This window comes from Stegodyphus dumicola, chromosome 4 (genome assembly GCF_044657685.1).
Source record: "Stegodyphus dumicola isolate Sdum_Otavi_A_Nest chromosome 4, ASM4465768v1".
Taxonomy (NCBI): Eukaryota; Metazoa; Arthropoda; class Arachnida; order Araneae; family Eresidae; genus Stegodyphus; species Stegodyphus dumicola.
In genome coordinates, this window is record NC_140771.1 from 222,756,327 (window position 1) to 222,775,114 (window position 18,788).

The 18,788-nt window shown below is 29.5% G+C and overlaps 1 protein-coding gene across 1 annotated transcript in view; it reads left to right on the plus strand.

The window, feature by feature from the left end:
• The window catches only part of Snup (snurportin-1), a 56,928-nt gene extending 43,418 nt beyond the window's left edge, over nucleotides 1-13,510 (plus strand). The window contains exons 8-9 of the mRNA XM_035363572.2: nucleotides 8,006-8,092; nucleotides 9,959-13,510. Coding sequence (XP_035219463.1) covers nucleotides 8,006-8,092; nucleotides 9,959-10,198 — 327 coding nt within the window. The 3' untranslated portion in view covers nucleotides 10,199-13,510. The remainder of the gene's footprint in view (nucleotides 1-8,005; nucleotides 8,093-9,958) is intronic.
• Nucleotides 13,511-18,788: the final 5,278 nt, after the last annotated feature.

Sequence of the window (18,788 nt, forward strand, 5' to 3'; positions counted from 1 at the left end):
ATTGATAAACATGTCATTGATGGCTGAAAGAAAACCAGACAGGGTACTATTAGGTAGAATGTATGAAAAACTAAATATTTGATAGAATATTGAAGATTTAAAATTTTTTATTAAATTTACACTCTATGTTCATTCCTTCCCCCAAAAAATAAGCTGAAAAACTATTAATCTTTTTCCCCTTTACATGTATAGCAGTTTGTCCCAAAATGACAAACTGCTGTCGAAAAATCATATTTGGCACTGTCATATAATATCTGGACTTAAAGGGACCTCGTATTTCAAATAGCTTATGTCCGTATCAAGTCTAAATCTGGCCCTGTTTCTATCTATCATCCTTTGAAATAGTACATTATGAGTTTAATTTATTGAAATATATGTGTCCTTTTTCAAGAAACACAATCTAAAAATTTTTTTCTCATTGATGAAAACTTTGACACCCTCATGTGAATCTATGTTTTTTCACAGAGCTTAAATTGCACCAGAGCCCGGCTCTGGAAGTTCTCAGTTTTTGAGACAAATCATAATTTTAGCCAGAGTGCTACGAAGCCCTAAATAAAAGGGCTCTGGCGTTTCTTTTATGTAAATGAACCGCAATTTCAGAAAACAAACCTCATTTTAATAATAAATATGCTTTAAAAATTTATTTTAATTTCCGAATGCAGGCCTGTCTTTTCCTCAGACACAAATCTTGGACAGGGATTGAGACTTCTAAATTTTTCTTTCTTTTTTTTAGAAATCTAATTTTTTCTAAAGAAACAAAAGCCCCACTCACATGTCAAAGGCTTATTCCAGGAAGTGAAATGAATTTGTGAGACCAGATAATTTTTTTTTCTGAAAGAATTAAAAATTACCACCCTGGTTGTACACGTGCCATGGCTTCCTACTGCAGAGCTCCTACAGACTTTATGAATGATGGAATCCAATTTGGGGATCATTACATCATTAGTATAGAGGAGCCTTACATTTATTCTCACGTTGTTATCGGATCGTATTCAGGGGAAATTTCTATTTGACAGATAAAATTAAATTGGTAAGGCATCACGATCAGAAAGTCTTTGTCTGTTCTTCCTTTATTTTCAAAGCTACACTTTTCCATCAAAATTTCCTTCCATATCCTCATACTGTTTCTAGAATCTTCACTATTCTCCTTTGCAATAATTTAATCATTTTATCTTTTACCATTAGTGTACTACCAAACAAGAGTGGTTTTTGTATCCAGTGCAGTATTTACGTATAAGCCACACAAGCTATAGCTTAGGGTCCCTGCTTTCTTGGAGGCCCCCCCAAAAACCCTCTAGGTATCGGAAAATCATATTTAGCACTGACATATAATATCTGGACTTATAAACAGCGCCATATCTCAAATAGCTTAGAACCTTATCAAGTCTAAATCCAGCCCTGTTTGTATCTATCATCCTTTGAAATAGTACATTATACATATAATTTAGACAGAGATTGGCTGAGCTACTTTTTAGTTTCTGAGGAATTCCAGCTATAAGTTTCTATTTATCTCTTTGCATTTCTTTTAATTTTAATTTAATTATTTATAGCCTGTAAGGATTATGTTAATTTTATTAACAGTTAAATTTTGAGTTAAACTTCCTTTCCTATTGATTCTTAATTTCAACTTACCACTTCCGGCCAGAACGTAGTTTTAGAATCACTTCTGAATGCTAATGAGGAAGAGTGGTATTTAACCGCGAAGTTCTACTGTCTTAGTGAGAGAAATACCAGATATTCTGACAGCACGCATCCACCTTTTTAGGCCACTCTCTCGTAAGCTATTATTACGCTCGGCCATACTTTAAGCCTTTGATAGCTTCGCAGTCAATTAGCATTAAGTGGCCAACTCTGTTAGAATTTTGATAGCTTCGGCTATATCTCTTTAGTTTAATTCTTAGTCTCTTAAGTTCAAGCCCAAGTGTTGCCTTGACGTCAAGCCAAGACAGAGTTTAAACTTTAGTTGGAATAATAAAGGGTTAATTCACCCTTCTCACTTGTTATTTTCTATCTCACAAACTCAAGCAATTATTCGCTTACTAGTTCTTAAGATCCTTCACTTTCAACTGTAACTTAGAAATACACAGTGAAGAATCCTACAAGCCTAAAGGGCATTAGCCCAGAAGAGCTATTAGTTTCAAAATAGCATTTTGCGTCTGTTCACTTGTCAAGCTGTTGTCACCAGATATTATCACCATGTATTATATTTAATGAAATTAAATAATGAAGAATATGCATAAATATTTCTTGCATTGTTAAAAACAATGGTACCTAGAGCCAACAAATTTTGAATAATGTAGTCTTCCAACCGAGCGTTGGCACTCGGAAGTCGGAATTTTGAATTTGTTTTATTATCTATTTCAATTTTTGTAAAACTTTTAACTAATGTTTGATTAACAAACTCAATGATTTCAAAGCAAGCAATGGTAATACTGTATGGGGGGAGAAAACATTTTTATCTCTAGTGTGCAAGACTGTGTATCGGAAATGCTAAATATATGCTGGTTTTGGATTATTTTGTGATATTGTTGTTGAATTGAATTTTATGTATTTTAAGTGCGAAGACATGAAATTTAATAAATAAATGTAACACACAAAACATTAAAAAAACTACCTTTTGGGCATAATATAAAATCTGAAAGCTTTCAGATTTTCTTTTAAAAAATTTTTAATTATTTTATTTAGTTAATTTTTCCTTCCTTCCTGACAGTCTCCCGTAGGGCTCCGGCACTTCTAATGTTAGAAATTAAGCCACGGTTTCTCATAAAGTAGGAGCAGCTTTATAACAATTCAGCAATTTTCATGATGGTGTAGGCACTCTTAGCAATATCCCCATTTTTCATGATACCAAAGATTTATTTCTTCCTTTCCTTAATTAATTAATTAGTAACTTAAATGAAAATTGGACTTGCATAAGTTTGCTGATGATCAGTTTTAAGCAAGAAAGTGATCTTCAGTTTGTTCATGCTCTTTTATACTATGGCACTATTATGAAAATTTCTGGCTTTCGATCAGCAGTCAACTTGCATAAAAGTATGGCACCATTATGAAAGTGCCCTTTGTAGTCATGATAACTTCTTCAAACGTGATCAGCATTAATTTGTAGTAAGAAACCATTAGCATATTTTGTTTTATTGGCCGATGTCTTCAAATTGTATTGACGTAATATGATTTGTTTATTCATTAAATAATATGGTACTTCTCTGTTATTACTGCCCTTATTTTTTAAACATCAAGTTGGTGCTAGGGCTATAGTTTAGTTTAGGGGTGCTCAACCCAAATCGGTTGGTGGGCCAAGTAAAAATTTACTAAACTGTGGTGGGCTGCACATATCAAAATAAAACAACAAATTATTCCAAATGTTTTATTATCGTACAACATTCAAAGTATTTTGTTACCTTACAATTTATGTGACACTTGTTTTTGTATTTTACTTGAGATTTTTTTAAATATCAACAGATAATTTATTTAGTGCCCATCATAGTTGATTGGTCATGTTTTCATCGAGCTACCTGCTGCAGTACTTTGTTTTTCACCAGGTTTAATTTGGAAATAAATGAGTTGCAGTGATAAGTAGTTTCAAATGCTGATATAATGCACATAGCCAATCATTTTAAATTTGGAAATTTATCTTAAAGATATACTTTTGATAATATTCAATCTTATTCCCTTCACACAGGCCTTTTAGGTTGATGCTTGATTGTAATTCTATTAGCTCCATTTGTAAATTTGGAAGCGCTGATTCCACCTCTACATGAAATGGAGCTAAAAATATTGTAAACATTTCCTCAAACTTTTGTATGTTGAATTCTTTAAGTAATTTTCCGATTTCCATAGAATATTTGAAGAAGTTCTTATAGTTACTTTTATAGTCATTTAACAATGGGAAATGAATCAAATTGTTTGAACTTAATTGAATTTCATAAACCTGAAGCTTTGCTACAAAGGCTTTTATATCTTGATAACAATTGGTAATCAACTTATTTTCACCTTGTAAATTCTGCATTAGCTCATTCAATTTCTTTGTTATATCTGTTAGAAAACATAAATTCTAGAAGCCTTGATCATCCGAAAGTTCATTTATATTGTGACCATTATTGTTCATGAAGGTTTCAATTTCTTCCCTTAATTTCCAAAAATGCAATAAGCAGTTTCTACGATTTAACCACCGCATTTTGTTGTAATAAATGAGATCGTTGTATTCAGATTCCAGTTCCCTAAGATATTCTTGAAATTGACGATACTTCAATGGATTGTTTGTAATTTAATTAATTACCTTAACAGCAATTTCCATCACATGAGACATATTTAATATGTGTGCACGTAGATTCTCAAGGTGAAAAAAAACAATGACAAATGAACATTTCAAAATCATTTGAACTGTTTTCCAAAGCTTTTATGTGATTGAAAATTAATGTAACAGCACCAACACTTTTTCCAACCATTGAAAGGGCTCCATCTGTTGCAATGCCTACAACAAGATTTTTCAAATCTATCTGATGACTTTGCGTGCAATTTATGACAGTATCCTTAATATCTCTTCCAGTGGTAGTATCTTTCAAACTCACAAGTTCGAGTAGTTCATCAGTAATATTCATTTGACTATCAACACCTCTAATAAAAATAGCAAGTTGAGGAGCATCATTTATATCTGACTTTTCATCCAAAGCCAGTGAGAAATATACGAAACTTGTAATTGTATTTAGCAATGCACAAATCTCACTTGAAATATTTTCTATTTTTCTTTCTACAGTTTGACATGATAGACTAATTTGAGTAAAGAGATTTAGTTTTTCTGGACAGATTTCTTCAACTGCAGCAATTAGACGGTCTTTCATATAGTTACTATCTGTAAAAGGCTTCATATTTTTAGCAATAATGTGGGATACTCGAAAGCTAACACTGACAATACCATTTGATTGGGCAGTTTGCTTATGAAATATGTATTGTTGAGATGTGAAATTGTTCTTCAAAGATTTTAACTTAGCTTTCCATTTGCCAACAGTAAGTTTATCAATTTCTCCATGTTTTTGTTCATAGTGTCTTTTTAGGTTGTTTGATTTTAAAGTTGAAATTGAATGACGACAAATGAAACATACAACATTGTCTTTTACATGAATTAAAAAAGTACAAATTTTCCCATTCACTTTGAAACTGTCTATTTTCATCTTCAAGTTTTCTTTTCAATTTTTCTTTCAGCCATGACGAATAAGTATCTGATAATAGAAAGAAATACGATAATTATTGATGTGATAAAAAAAAACAGTAAGTTTACCTTTTACCTGGATCACAATCACGACAAAATTGAAAGTTGACCAGATTGTACTTGTTGGCGGAAGAATATCTCCTAACCTACAAGGTTCTTATCTTCAGTGGATTTGTGCTGCCATCTGATGTTACGTAGTATAATAACATAACATCTTCACATTTTATACTTGTATTACAGAATGTCTGCATAAAATTGATTGAGATTTAGGTTTTCAAAATTTTTATTTCAAATGCAAAAAGACAATTAAGCAAAGAAGAACAGCAGTGTAATTATTACACTGGGAAAAAAAAAATCAGAAAAAATTGCATGGGGAAAGGGGGGGTGAGTCAAAACAAAACTTTTTCGATTCAACCCCTGTAGTCCAAATGTCTAAAATAATATAGACATTTAGAAACTTCAATTGGGCCACAAAAAGTCTTCAAATGGGCCACATGCGGCCCATGGGCATACATGGTCTAGTTCATGCTTACTTGTCACAGAAACTCTGTGGCTGCCATGTTTCCATGATTGCTCATAATATGGCATCAGAAATGTAGCTGTTTTTAAGGTCATTCAGTGTCTGCAAATGAAAAATCACTTGCTGGAAACAGGGGAGAAGAGATGTAGAAATACTTATTTACACAATAACATTTTTATGGGACTCTCTTAAGCATCCCTCCCTTTTTCATAACTGAATATAGTTTTGTAAATATGTGTATGCATGTCATGTAAAGTTAAAGAAAATTCATAAAACTTCAGCAGCTGAAACCCATGAATAAGATGTAGGACTCGTAACTGAATTTGAAAATGTTAAAATGAGAGCAGTCATCTTTTTAGTGTTAAAGCTTGTGGTCGTGTTTGCACATCTGTTGTCATTAAAGTATGAAATGTATTTAACTGTACCAGGCTTGTTTTATTGTCATGTTTGAACTGAGAGTTGTGTGTTACAACATCTGCTATCTATTGAAGCAACACTGCTCAAAGTTTATCATTTATACTAACTTTCGTAATATGGCTTGAATGTTTTGAAAACTTCTTTATTGCTTGGAAGTATCTAACTATGCTTTGAAGCTTAGCTAAAAGAGTCATAATGCCAGGTTCTATATTGTTGGTTGTTTAGTCATGTGGGATGAATGAATACAAACTAAACATGAAAATCAGAATATAATGATAGGAATAAATGAGAAATCCTATCATTATATTCTGAGATTCTTTTAACCCTTCCAGAGTAGGATAGCTATAATGGTTATAATATTTCTAGTCTGAAGGAGATGAAGATGTACACTAGTCATGTCTTTTTCCCATTTTTAAATCTGAGAGAACAGGGTGAAATGTCAGGCTGACATCCCTGGAGACTTAGACACTCATTTCTTTCAAAGGTCTTTGTATGATGAATTTGGTTTTTCCTTAAATGGAAAACCTTTTCATTCATTCTGGTGTGTGTGTGTTTAAACAGTAATCTCATTTATACATGAGAGAATCTTGCATTGCTTTGGAATATTCTTAACATATGAGGGTACTAACGATCATGCCAAAGAATTTAAATTGCTGTTGTTATAATACATTAGTATGATTGTTGCTGAAACCATAATAAAACAATCTGATGTTTAAAAAGAAAACCGATGAAGTTTTATAGGAAACAGAAAAATTTACAAGCAACAGTTTCAAAAAATTAGTTACAGAATAAAATAAGTAAATAGGTAGTGTTAATATTTCATTTTAATTCCATAACTTTTTTTTATTTTCCATCTCTTCATAAACTTGATATACCACATAATTTTCTCTTCCGATTTTCAGACTGCAAAATTAATAAAAACAAAGTTAAGAAAATATTTGTTTTTAATTGCTGTGCTTACAAAATAGGTTAATGTTTTTTGGGAATTAATTCATCTTTATTATTAATAACTGAAACAGAATATTGTTTGCTAATTTTTTGTAAGCAATATAAAATGTCATGCCTTCAAAGAACCTTTCCTAATTTCTAAAACTAAAATATTTAATTCTGTGAACAGTTTCAAAGAGCTTCTTCTTCTTTATTCATTTAATGTTTTTGTTGCTGCATTTTATGTAAACTAAAAGCACTTGGGCAGTAGAATACTGCAATATGAAGCAGGGCTTAATACCTAAAAGATCCAGAGCCCGTGGAAGGCTAACAGAAAGGTAAATAAAAATAAATTAATAAAGTAAAAAATAATAAATAGTTAAAATTGAATAAAGTGTAAAGTACTAAAAATTAATGTCAAATAATGAAATAATAAATAAAAATACTGTATATCATGTTTTCTGTGATTCGAATCACAGTTTTACTAAAAAACTGAGAAGAGCACAGCAACAGTAGGCTGTGGCTGAATTTTATCCCCAGACATGACTAATATACAGTAACTGAAATAATTTTTTACTAAATTATGCATTTCTAATTTTTGGACCATTTTCTTGCTTTTAACAGTATACTTATAAATGGCTGCTTGATTATCTTTTCTCTCATATTGGTTTCTTTACCATTTGTTTCTCTTTCAAAAAAGGTGTCATTTTTTTAATCCTTAATTCAAGTCTTTTCAAACTAATAATTAATTTAGAGATAACTTAAATTTTATACTTTGTTATAAAAACTATGTAGCTAAATTTCATTTTTATTATTCTGTTCATCAAAACAGTTTTTAAAATCATTTTTATAACTTATTGCATAGTAACAATTTTTATTTTACAGTTGTATTTGTGTAAATAATAAATATTTTTATTTTTTGTATTTCTTCTTAGTATAAATTTATACCTCTGCCATTTGTCAAATGTGATACTGATTCTATTAAGAATTTCCTATGGTCTCCTTTACCATTTTCATGTAAGGTATGTAACTTTCATTCCTTGTTTCAATTTATATCTTCGCTATTTGTCATTTGTTATATTGACTTCTAAAAGAGAATAATTTTTAACTAACTTTCTGTGCAAAGCTATTTAAATAATAATAGTAGTACAATAAATATAAAAATTGTGCATACACTTTCTCATGTTAAAATTCATGAAATTAATTATTTTGCTATTAAGGTAACAAATTAGGACAAGGTGAATTCAATACATTAAATTCCTCTTAATTTCTTGTTTGATAATAATTGCAATCTGATAAAACATTTGTAATATAATATACCTCAGCGCTAGGTTTATTTTTCAGTCAGATATATAAATTTTTTAAATCTTTAGTGTAGGATCTCATGAATTTTTTTCCATGTAACAAGAGATTAAAAAATTATTAATATATAATTAAGTAATGAATCAAAATTTATAGAAGATTTTTATATCAGTTATGCAATTTGCTAATAAAAATTGTATAATAAGATTGAATTTAAAACTTTTTTTAAATCAAATCTGGAATTTCAAATTTTAAAAAATTATTAATATATAATTAAGTAATGAATCAAAATTTATAGAAGATTTTTATATCAGTTATGCAATTTGCTAATAAAAATTGTATAATAAGATTGAATTTAAAACTTTTTTTAAATCAAATCTGGAATTTCAAATTTATATTTGAAATAAAGGTACTTTTCCATTTCGCCAAGCAGACTTTATTGGCGACAACATACAGTATACTCATAAAAAATGTTAACAAATGTTAGTTCTAAGATTTTTTTTTATTTTGAAAACTTAAACATTTTTGTATCATATAAAATTTTGTAAAAAAACAGTAAATAAAGACAATAAATTTGTAAAAAGACGTTAATTTAAGAATTTACTATGCTTTCACGGCTATGTAACATCCTGATTCGCCGGTCCATATCACGTGACCCCAAGTAATCTCATTTCACGTAAATGCAAGAATTATTTCAATTCGTACGAATGGCTTACTCAGAAATCATGTAAAACCGCATTTGCTTTACTTCGTTAGTGCATTCTCATTAGAATTGATGAATTTAACCCTTGACTTTGCCTTTTCTGTATTTTCCTCTTCGGATGAGTGGTGTGATTGCATCCTAATAGACTTAACCCGTACAGTGAATGGCCTTAGGGCATAAAATTGAACTATCTGGTAAAAATTATATGTAATTGTATGCCAATATTGAAAGAAACAATCAATCTGATAAGAAATGGCTGCGACTTGTTTTGAAAATGGGGCGTAAAAAGTTACCATCAAGGATATTCTGTTTGGCATCAGTTGTACCATTATTGGCAACTTGATCACCTGCGCCGGCAAAACGGAAATAAAATTAATTTATGTATTTAAAATAATTATATAATTTGTAGTAAATGTGTTTGAGCTTCAAAGACTAATTTCATTATTGGAAAGAATATCACAGGCATAAAGAAAAAAAAATTATGCTTGAATAAAAGTTTAGATTTGGCATAATGTATGAGGAAATTATACATGTGTATTTTTATGCGCGTGTTCCCCAGTTTAGAGAAAATTAAAAATGTAAATTCATTTTCATCATTTGGTAAAAATATCAAGATTATAATATGCATTTTTTTTCCTTTTTTTAAGATGTGGTAGTAAAAAAATGTTTACTGTTAAATGAATTTTAGCTTGAAAGAAATTATTTTTCTGTTGTAATGTTTAATGTTAATTGTATTTGTGCATTACTGTGTATTGTATTGATTTATAGATGAATATAATATAGTACATTAGTATTAAAATTACACAATTTTAACTCATAAAAATATGTTTATCAATTTAAATTTTGTTGTTAAATTTTATATTTAGTTTCATTTTGTTTTTAGTTGGATGGCCTTTTATTCTACCATAAAAGAACACATTATACTCCAGGGACAACACCTTTAGTTGGTTGGCTAAAAGCATATATGGTACCAGAGTTACTGAATATTGAAATTCCTGAAACATTGTGCTCTGAAAAGCCGGTATCTTATGTTTCAATGAGACAGCATCTTCCACAAGCCTTTGAAAAACATGAAGAAAGGAAGAAGGAAGATGAAAAAAATATGCAATATGAAGATGACTAATAATTTAACTTATGTTAGTTTTAAAATTAATTTTTTAAGTGGACATTTTTATTGAAAGTTAATTTGTGCATGTGATTTTATTTTAAAATCAAGTGTCAGGATGATTTTATTGTTACATTTCTCATCATAATACATAAGCATTTCATTAAATGTTATGTCACAAATGCATTAATTTGTTTTATGCTATGTTTTGTTAAAATATGCTTATGGATATAAAAATTTAAAAACCTGTTCTTATGTATTTTCTATTAAACCAAGTCCTTTGAAACATGAGTGAGAATTTTGCATTGCAGATATATGCTAACTATGGTGCATAAATATTTTTGTTGATTACAAGTGTTAAATATTACAAGTGTTAATATTTTTAAAAATTTACTGCTGTTTATTATTTTTGCTTGGAATTTTTTTTTTATTCTAAGTCATCATAGTCTTATGCCCCCCATCCAAAAAGACATGCTTCTGCATTCCACAGAAAGTATTTGATTATTCTTTAACTGAACATATTTTGTAACTTGATAGAATCATTCTGCTGCCTTTTCATACACAGAAATGCACTAAATCTATATTTTATTAACATTTAGATCATATATGCTAAGCACTACATCACTGTTTCTGGATTTAAACAGACAATTTTTTTTGTGACATTGTAGAGCTGTATTTAATAAATTTAGACAATTTTATGATAGAGAAATCCATATGTAATGACTTGTATGGTTAATTCATAAAGACAAATTTTGATATACCTAACCTTTATAAATGAAATCAAGTTTTGTTAGACTTATATGGGTAATTCATAAAAACAAATTTTGATATAGCCTAACCTTTATAAATGAAATCAAGTTTTGTTTGATTCTTAAAAATGAAAATTATTGTATAGAAATGTAAGAACTTTATTATTTGACTTGTTAGATGTATTTAATTGTAGCACTTGGAAGAAATAAAAATTGAAGGAAATTTTTGTTGACATCCTGGATAAATATCATAGTGATAAACTGAGCACTAGATAAGTAGTAAAACAAATGGAACCTTAATTGTTTTTTCTTGCATTTGGGAACTGTATTACTAGTCATGTAAAATGTAAATTAGTTGTAATTTGTATTGTGCTTATTTTAAGTAATATGAAGTTAAAGTATTAAGCCCTACTTTTAAATGATGCTTGGTTATATTGTAAAGCAAAGAAGAGTATTCTTTCTTTTAATTCTGATGTTTTTTAAAATGTGAAATTTCTCAAAATTTTTCATGATAAATTATCTAATGTATATTTTGACTTTTCGCTAAATGCAGAAATTTTGTATGCCGCTGGAAAAAATAGTTGTTAGCATTTTGTAAACTTCCATTTACTATCGTCCAAGCAAATGGCAAAATTTTATACACAGATATATATGTAAATTAGGAAATATTTATAAGAAATGTAAAAGTTTTCATAACATGTATTCTTATTGTTATTAATTACATTTATGTTTTCTACACATATTTTGTGATACATGTGTTTGAAACTACAGGCAGTGATATTTATTTCAAGTATGAGTAATAAAGCATATAGATTTTAACACAAAATCAGAAAGAAATGGAATGATTATTTATTTTAATAGTATAATTAACTAAGCAACTATAATAATCATTTATGACTGTATAATTATTAAGAAATTTCTTATTTTTAGCGTGTAGTAATGTACAGACATTTACGCTCAAAGATATATATAATAATTATTTATTATAATCTTTTTATAAAACATGTATAACATTTTTTATTTTATCACAGGCCGTTTTCTAGATTTTTAACCATTAAGCATGGGTCTATAAATCTTGCTCTTGCTATCCAAAGGAGAACAGCTAGAGAGAAAAATTGCTTCAACAGCTTCCTCTTCCTCCCTTTCATATAACTGACTGATTTTTCTCCAAAGAAATTACCCTTAGGGAACATTAAAATGGAGCAGTTGAACTCTAAATACAATAACCTTAGTCAAGATATCCACTGTGGGAGGCCATCGACTGGCCAACAAAGCATTGACAGATGAAAATACTTTTGAGATTAAACACTTTTAATCCACCTTTCATGTGTTTACCGGTATGTGTGTAAATATGTGGCCCTCCAGATTTAAATTCTTTTAATACTAGTCAATATTTTCAGAATATCCTCTTTATTTTCCAGAATCCTATTTGTGTCTTTTGTTCATAACCTTGAAGAATTTTTGGATTCACTGTTAACAATAGAAGGAAGCATGACCTTTATGAAGTCCACATTTTGATGTCCCTGAATGTCACACTTATGCAGATCAGAGTCCAAGAAATTATTTCTTTCATTGGAGACAGACAGTATTCTTGTTTGAAAGGCTGGATGAACAACCAGTCAGACATGTCAAAACTTCAGTTCAAGGAGTGGTGATTGGTATTTTTATCATCTACATCAGTTTGTGGTTGCTTACTCGTGAGTCACATGGTGGTTTGAATTCCCAGTTGCTAATTTATATATTGATAATATGTTTATTCTAAAGAATTCATCAAAAATGTTAATTCATGTTTAGGATAGAGTCGTAGAAAAGGAGCATAAATGTCAGATGATCAAAATTAAGAACCTTTTGCAAATTCTGATTGTAATTAAGGACCTTTAAGGATTTTTGAAGAACATAATTTTGGTATAGTTCATTCATAGCATTAATTTGTCACTTCACATGATAAACTGTCTATAACATCTACATAAATATTGCTTTATAAAATACAAAATTCTGTAGATGTTACATATTAACATTTGACATCGAAAATGAAAAATTTGGTAATGACTGAAATATCTGAAAAATCTATCAAGCAATTTAGCTTCAATCATATACTATCAAGCAATTTAGCTTCAATCATATACTATCAAGCAATTTAGCTATTTCATCAAATGACATGGCTTGACTTTTCTGTGCTTCTCAGGAGAAATGCTAGCATAACTAGATTCACATCATACATTAATTACTGTGTTATTTAATTTTAGAAACAGTACAGTAAACAATTAAAACTAATCGAGAACTGTGGAAAACTGCTTTACTGCAATTAGTTTACTAAACTGATGAAATGTTTCAAGGATGAACAGTATCATACAAAGAATTTTAAGCATATACTTACACAACTAATTTACCTCAATCTTAGCACTCGAAAATGGCTTGCAGGGTTATTTCATTAGCACAATATGTATTACAATTCACTTTTGATTTATCATTGCATCTGTTACCTTTCATTCACTGCCAATGATACTGAGTAAAGTGTGCAAGTATTTTTGTGTTGGTAATTTTAAATTTTATAATAAATTTCAAGATTATTTTATAATAATCTGTGTTGTGTATGTATGCTGTTTGCATTATGAAAAACTAATGGCACCAAATTTGGAACAAGCATATTCCTTTGCCCAGAAATGTGCACCTCAAAACCTGAATTTTTAATATCTTTATTTTAGTTCTTTCATATTTTGTGTGATAGTAATTAATTTATGATTAACAATTCAGCATTTTAAAAGGAATGTGTTCCCATTTTGCAAAATGTAACATATTTAATAAAAAAGAAGCTCTGTTTAGAAGCAGTACATTGCCATTCAAGGATATTGAACTTCTAAATTTAATCTGCCTGTTACTGATCATTAAATTAATTGATTTAAAAGCAATATAATGAATTTAAAAATATTTTTTAGCTTTTTAATCTCATTTAAATGAAAATGCATTTCATTCATGACAAATCTAATGATTAATTTGTATAGACTTTTTAGGTGGTTAAAGTTACATAAAATATGTCATATGATATGTAATTGATATAGAATCTTTTTTAAATACTCTTTTACATTAAAATAAAAAAAAAAAAAAAAAATCCTTCTTCGAGGTCTTATATTATAAGCCGAAGACTAGATAAAATTCTCTTGCCTAATAGGACATGCAAATAATTCATAGAGATTCTTCTGTATTCATAATATTCAATCTGTTGAGTCTATCCCATATCTTGTGATATTGCTTCAAACACCTTTCTTGATTTGAGAGAAAGATTCAACAGGTTTCATTGCATGGACAAAAGAAAAAGAGATTTACTACCAAAATAATGTATATTATAATTGCTACAGAATAACCTTTGTGTCCCCTATCAATACTGCCCTTTATATGCTAAATATAGAAAAACATATCAAAAATAAAACTATAGTAGAGGTCTGAAGATTGATCCGTATATCATTATTCTGTATTTAATTATTAAGCAATAAGATGCTATGGTGCATTGAAAATAAAGTGCTTTAAACTATTTTTCTGCATATCAGGCCTTTTTGAAAGGTAATTAATTAGAAGTCGTGTGGAAAAAAACCCCCAAATGATTTATGTATCGCCGTCAAAGGGCGCTTCGCTTCTGAGAAAGAATGTTAGTTTTTCAGTTTGCGACGTAGGCAGTAGTATATGCTATGTATAACCATCGATGCAATCCAGGTTGCTTTGCAAATAAAATGATTATTTTTGTAGATTGTTGAAGTATTTAGCTTCATTTAGAATTAGATCGACCTTTCGCAATAAGCCGTATTAGAGAAATTGTACAGTAGAACAGCAATATTCACCACAACGCATTATATAATTTCTTTTACATTTAACAAGGTTGCCATTCACACAGGAGAATAAAATTCTCTGAATTTTCCAGGTGTGTTTCAAGGAAATTCCAGGCTATCTACGTTGTGTGCATATTGGCTGTGCTGTGGGTAAATTAATTATGGTACCACTTGAAAACACAAAAATTTGCCTATTACATATGACTTTATATATGAGGTGAGACACACACAAAAAAAATGAGACTGTGTAGCTTGAAAACAGAGTGGAGTTGGCAACAACTGTTTTGGTGACTGACATCATGCCACACACCTCCTCTTTCCACACCTTGGTTTTAACTTAACCGACCAAGCCATTGGGGAATACTTGTGTCTGAGTGAATACATGCAGCTGCATTCTGCTGGGAAAATGCCTAATGTGAAAACCCAACAGCGAATGAACATCAAGTTTATTGTGAAACTTAGGAAATCAGTCACGGAGGCTTATAGAAATGGAACTTTGTTTCATGCACATGTGTTTGAATGGCATACATGGTTTTTAGGGGTAAGGGACAGTGTGGAAGATGATGGGCGCACAGCACGTTCATCATGATTGAATGGGTTTCCAGTGGTCAGACTGTTAATCAACACTACTACATTGAAGTACTAAAAGACTGTGAAAAAATTAGGGGAAAAAAAAGGCCACTGATGGATAGCTGTTGTACCAGGACAATGCACCTGCTCACAAGGCCCTATCTGTCAAGCAGCTTTTCACTAGCAAAAACATTACTGTGATGGGGCAGTCTCCTTATTCACCTGATTTGGCTCTGTGCAACTTTTTAAAATTTCCTAGAGTTAAATCTTACTTAAAGGGAACCCATTTTATCTCAGCTGAAGAAGTTCAGGCAAAAACGGAAAATCTCCTGAAAGGCCTTCCAAAAACCTCTTTCCAGAACTGTTACCAGCAATGGCAGCACGGAATGCAGAAGTGTGTGAAAGCTGAAGGGAACTACTTTGAAGGTGATAATGTCACAGATAACTGATTCTCTAAGTACAATAATTTATTGGACCAGTCTCGTTTTTTCTGTGCACACCTTATATATATATATATGTTTATTTACAGAAATACTAATAATTTTTACACGAAAAATTTATAATCCTTCCAAGAACTTTTGTGCATTGTGCCACTGGAAATTGATCAGTAAATATGTGAAGAAAGAAATTTAGAACCAATTTCTCACGAAGACCAAAAATTGAAATTCATAAGCAATAAATTTCAGAACATCCTATAAATGTACAAAAGAAGAATTTAACAAATGTTAAAACTAAAATGTAGTAATTTACCGTAGAATTTAGATTTTTCTTCAAAAGAATCTCAAATATGAAAGTTTCCTTTCATATTTGAGATTCTTTTTAGATTAGAAAAATCTTTTTAAATTGGAAGATATTTTTAATGTTTTTACTTTGTTTTTTTTTTCCATTTTCTTTCACTTTGGGGAGGAGCCAGAATTTTCGGTTGAACTATTATAATTAAAATGCATTGGAATGGTTTACCAGCTAATTCTGGATACAGAAAAGCAGGGATTTATTATGGAAGAGAGATTTTAATTGGTTTCAATGTTTCCTCCTCCTAATGACGTGGCTCTGAAATTGATTGAATTCCTCTTCTGTCATTTTTATTCTTTTAATTTTTTGAATTTGGGTTTTACTTATTTGAAGAATTTTAGTTTTAACCTTTGTTAATTCTTGTACATTTATAGGATTTTTTTTAAATTTATTGTTTATGAATTCCAGTTTTTGATCTTTGTGAAAAATTAGTTCTAAATTTCTTTCTTTATATATATACATATATATATATAAATTCCCCAAATCATTACTTTCATAACTATAATAGGAGTTATTTTCTCCACTGAGGATTCAGATTAGAATGCGTCCAACTGGGATTTAAAAATGCCTTTTCTGCAGACATTTTGCAGCTAAAGTAAGAAAAATATCTATTTAATGATATTTTAAAATAAATTCAACTATTTTATATTTATCTAATAGCATATGGGAACAGATATGTGCACTAAATGTTGTGATTGTATGTCATATTACTGCTAGAATTAGCTTCACAAATATGCCAGAGAAAACTGCCTGAAATTTAATAGTATTAGTAACTAATAATAAATAAATTTAGAAGGAAGAAGACACACTCCATGATATGAATAACATTAAAACATAGTTAATTACTTAAGGATTAAAAATTGAATTACAAAAATCCATGGTATTTTAATAATATATTAAATGGTTAGCTTAGACGACCAGTTGTTATTTTTTTATATTTCTGTAAAATGACAAATAATTTAAAAAGAAAAGGTTTAAAAGATTTTGTTTTATACAAGAAAGAAGAGGGGAATTTACTTTCTTTCAACATGTACTGCATATGCGCATCCGAATCCTCTAGATTATTGAAAACTTCGTTTGCGTGTCTAAAAGGCAATCTGATTGGCGCTGCGAAAATTGGCTCTACGGCAGCTGTCTGAATGACGCTCACGCGATACATGTTTCACCAAGAAAGTGATCGCTTACAACGTTGGTGTGAAAATTGCTTTTTTTGGGTATTGCAGTATGAAATTCCTCGACTTTTCCAGATTTTGACTAAAATATTAAAATTCCTTAACTTTGGTCAATTTTCAGATTCTCTGACTTTTCCACGTAGCGTGGCAACTCTGATTTAAGTTTAGATGTTGTGGACTGGAACAATTAATTAAATTAGTGTGATTAAACATGCAGTACTTTTGTTAATGATCAAAATTATTAAATATTTTAATGAAATTATATTAATTTGACTCCTTAAAATCATCACATTTCCCCCTTTTTTTTTTATAATTATTATTTAACATGGCTAGCTGAGCAGGCAGCTAGTCAAGAATAAGAGAGACTAATATCTACATATAATTTATGTACTCATGATACAAATAACTAAGTTTTTTCTATATTTGCAGACAGCCATTTCAAATTGCTCTCAATCCCCTAAACATTTTCTTACATTTATTGGGGAGGGAGGAGGAATCTGCATGTTTAGTACAATTTAAAAGTTCAAATGTTTAGTCAAGAATAAATAAATCAATTACCTTCTAGTGAGGTTTTGAAGTCAATCAATACAGATTTTTTAGCTACACTGAATTTTTTCTACATATATAACTTTTGGAAAGCCATGTAAATTGATTACTAAACAAGTAAGAAAAACCATTTTATGCAGTTTTTAATTTAATATCTTGGATTACTTATTAAAATTATTAGATTAAATTACAATCACATTAAAAATATGAAGTGCTTTTCATACATAAAAACTTTATAAAAATATTGCATTGCATTATATCGATTATAGTGAAACAAATTAGGACTGTCTTCATGGAGGACTTAAAGGGAACTAATTTGTATTTATGTTATTCCTAAGAAATACCTCATGCAGCTTATTTATTTGACTACCAAGAGTATAACTTGGGTGAACTACCAGCATTTCTTAGTTTAAGCTGCTCAGCTAATAATCATGTAATTTTTAGGAAAATGTCTCAATTTTTATATTCGTTATTTCTTTCAATCTATGTACTATTAGCTATTCTTTGAAAATTTAGTTTTGCTGCATATAACTTTATTTTTTTTTTAATGTTTTATACACATAAGTTGAACACGATTTACAATGAATTTTTTGTTTGGTAGTTTCCTTCTTTATTCTTTCATTCAACAGATGATGCTGATAATCACTAGCTGAAATTCAGGTGTTGTTATATATCTTTCCTTTTAAGTTTCTGAATCTGCTGTATATAATTTATTGTTTTATTTGTTCATAACATCATAATTATTGTTTAAAACTTAAATTTTTTACAATTGTTATTCCTTTTAACTATAAAAGTAAAATATTTATGCAGCTTGATATTTTGAACATTTTTTAAAATTATCATAAATATTATTTTTCTTTTATTCTAAGATTTCTTGTTATGTATTTATTAAGGCTTTTATTTACAGAAACACTAAAGCAGTCAGTTTTTAATTTAAGGATCAGACTGTTTTGAATCT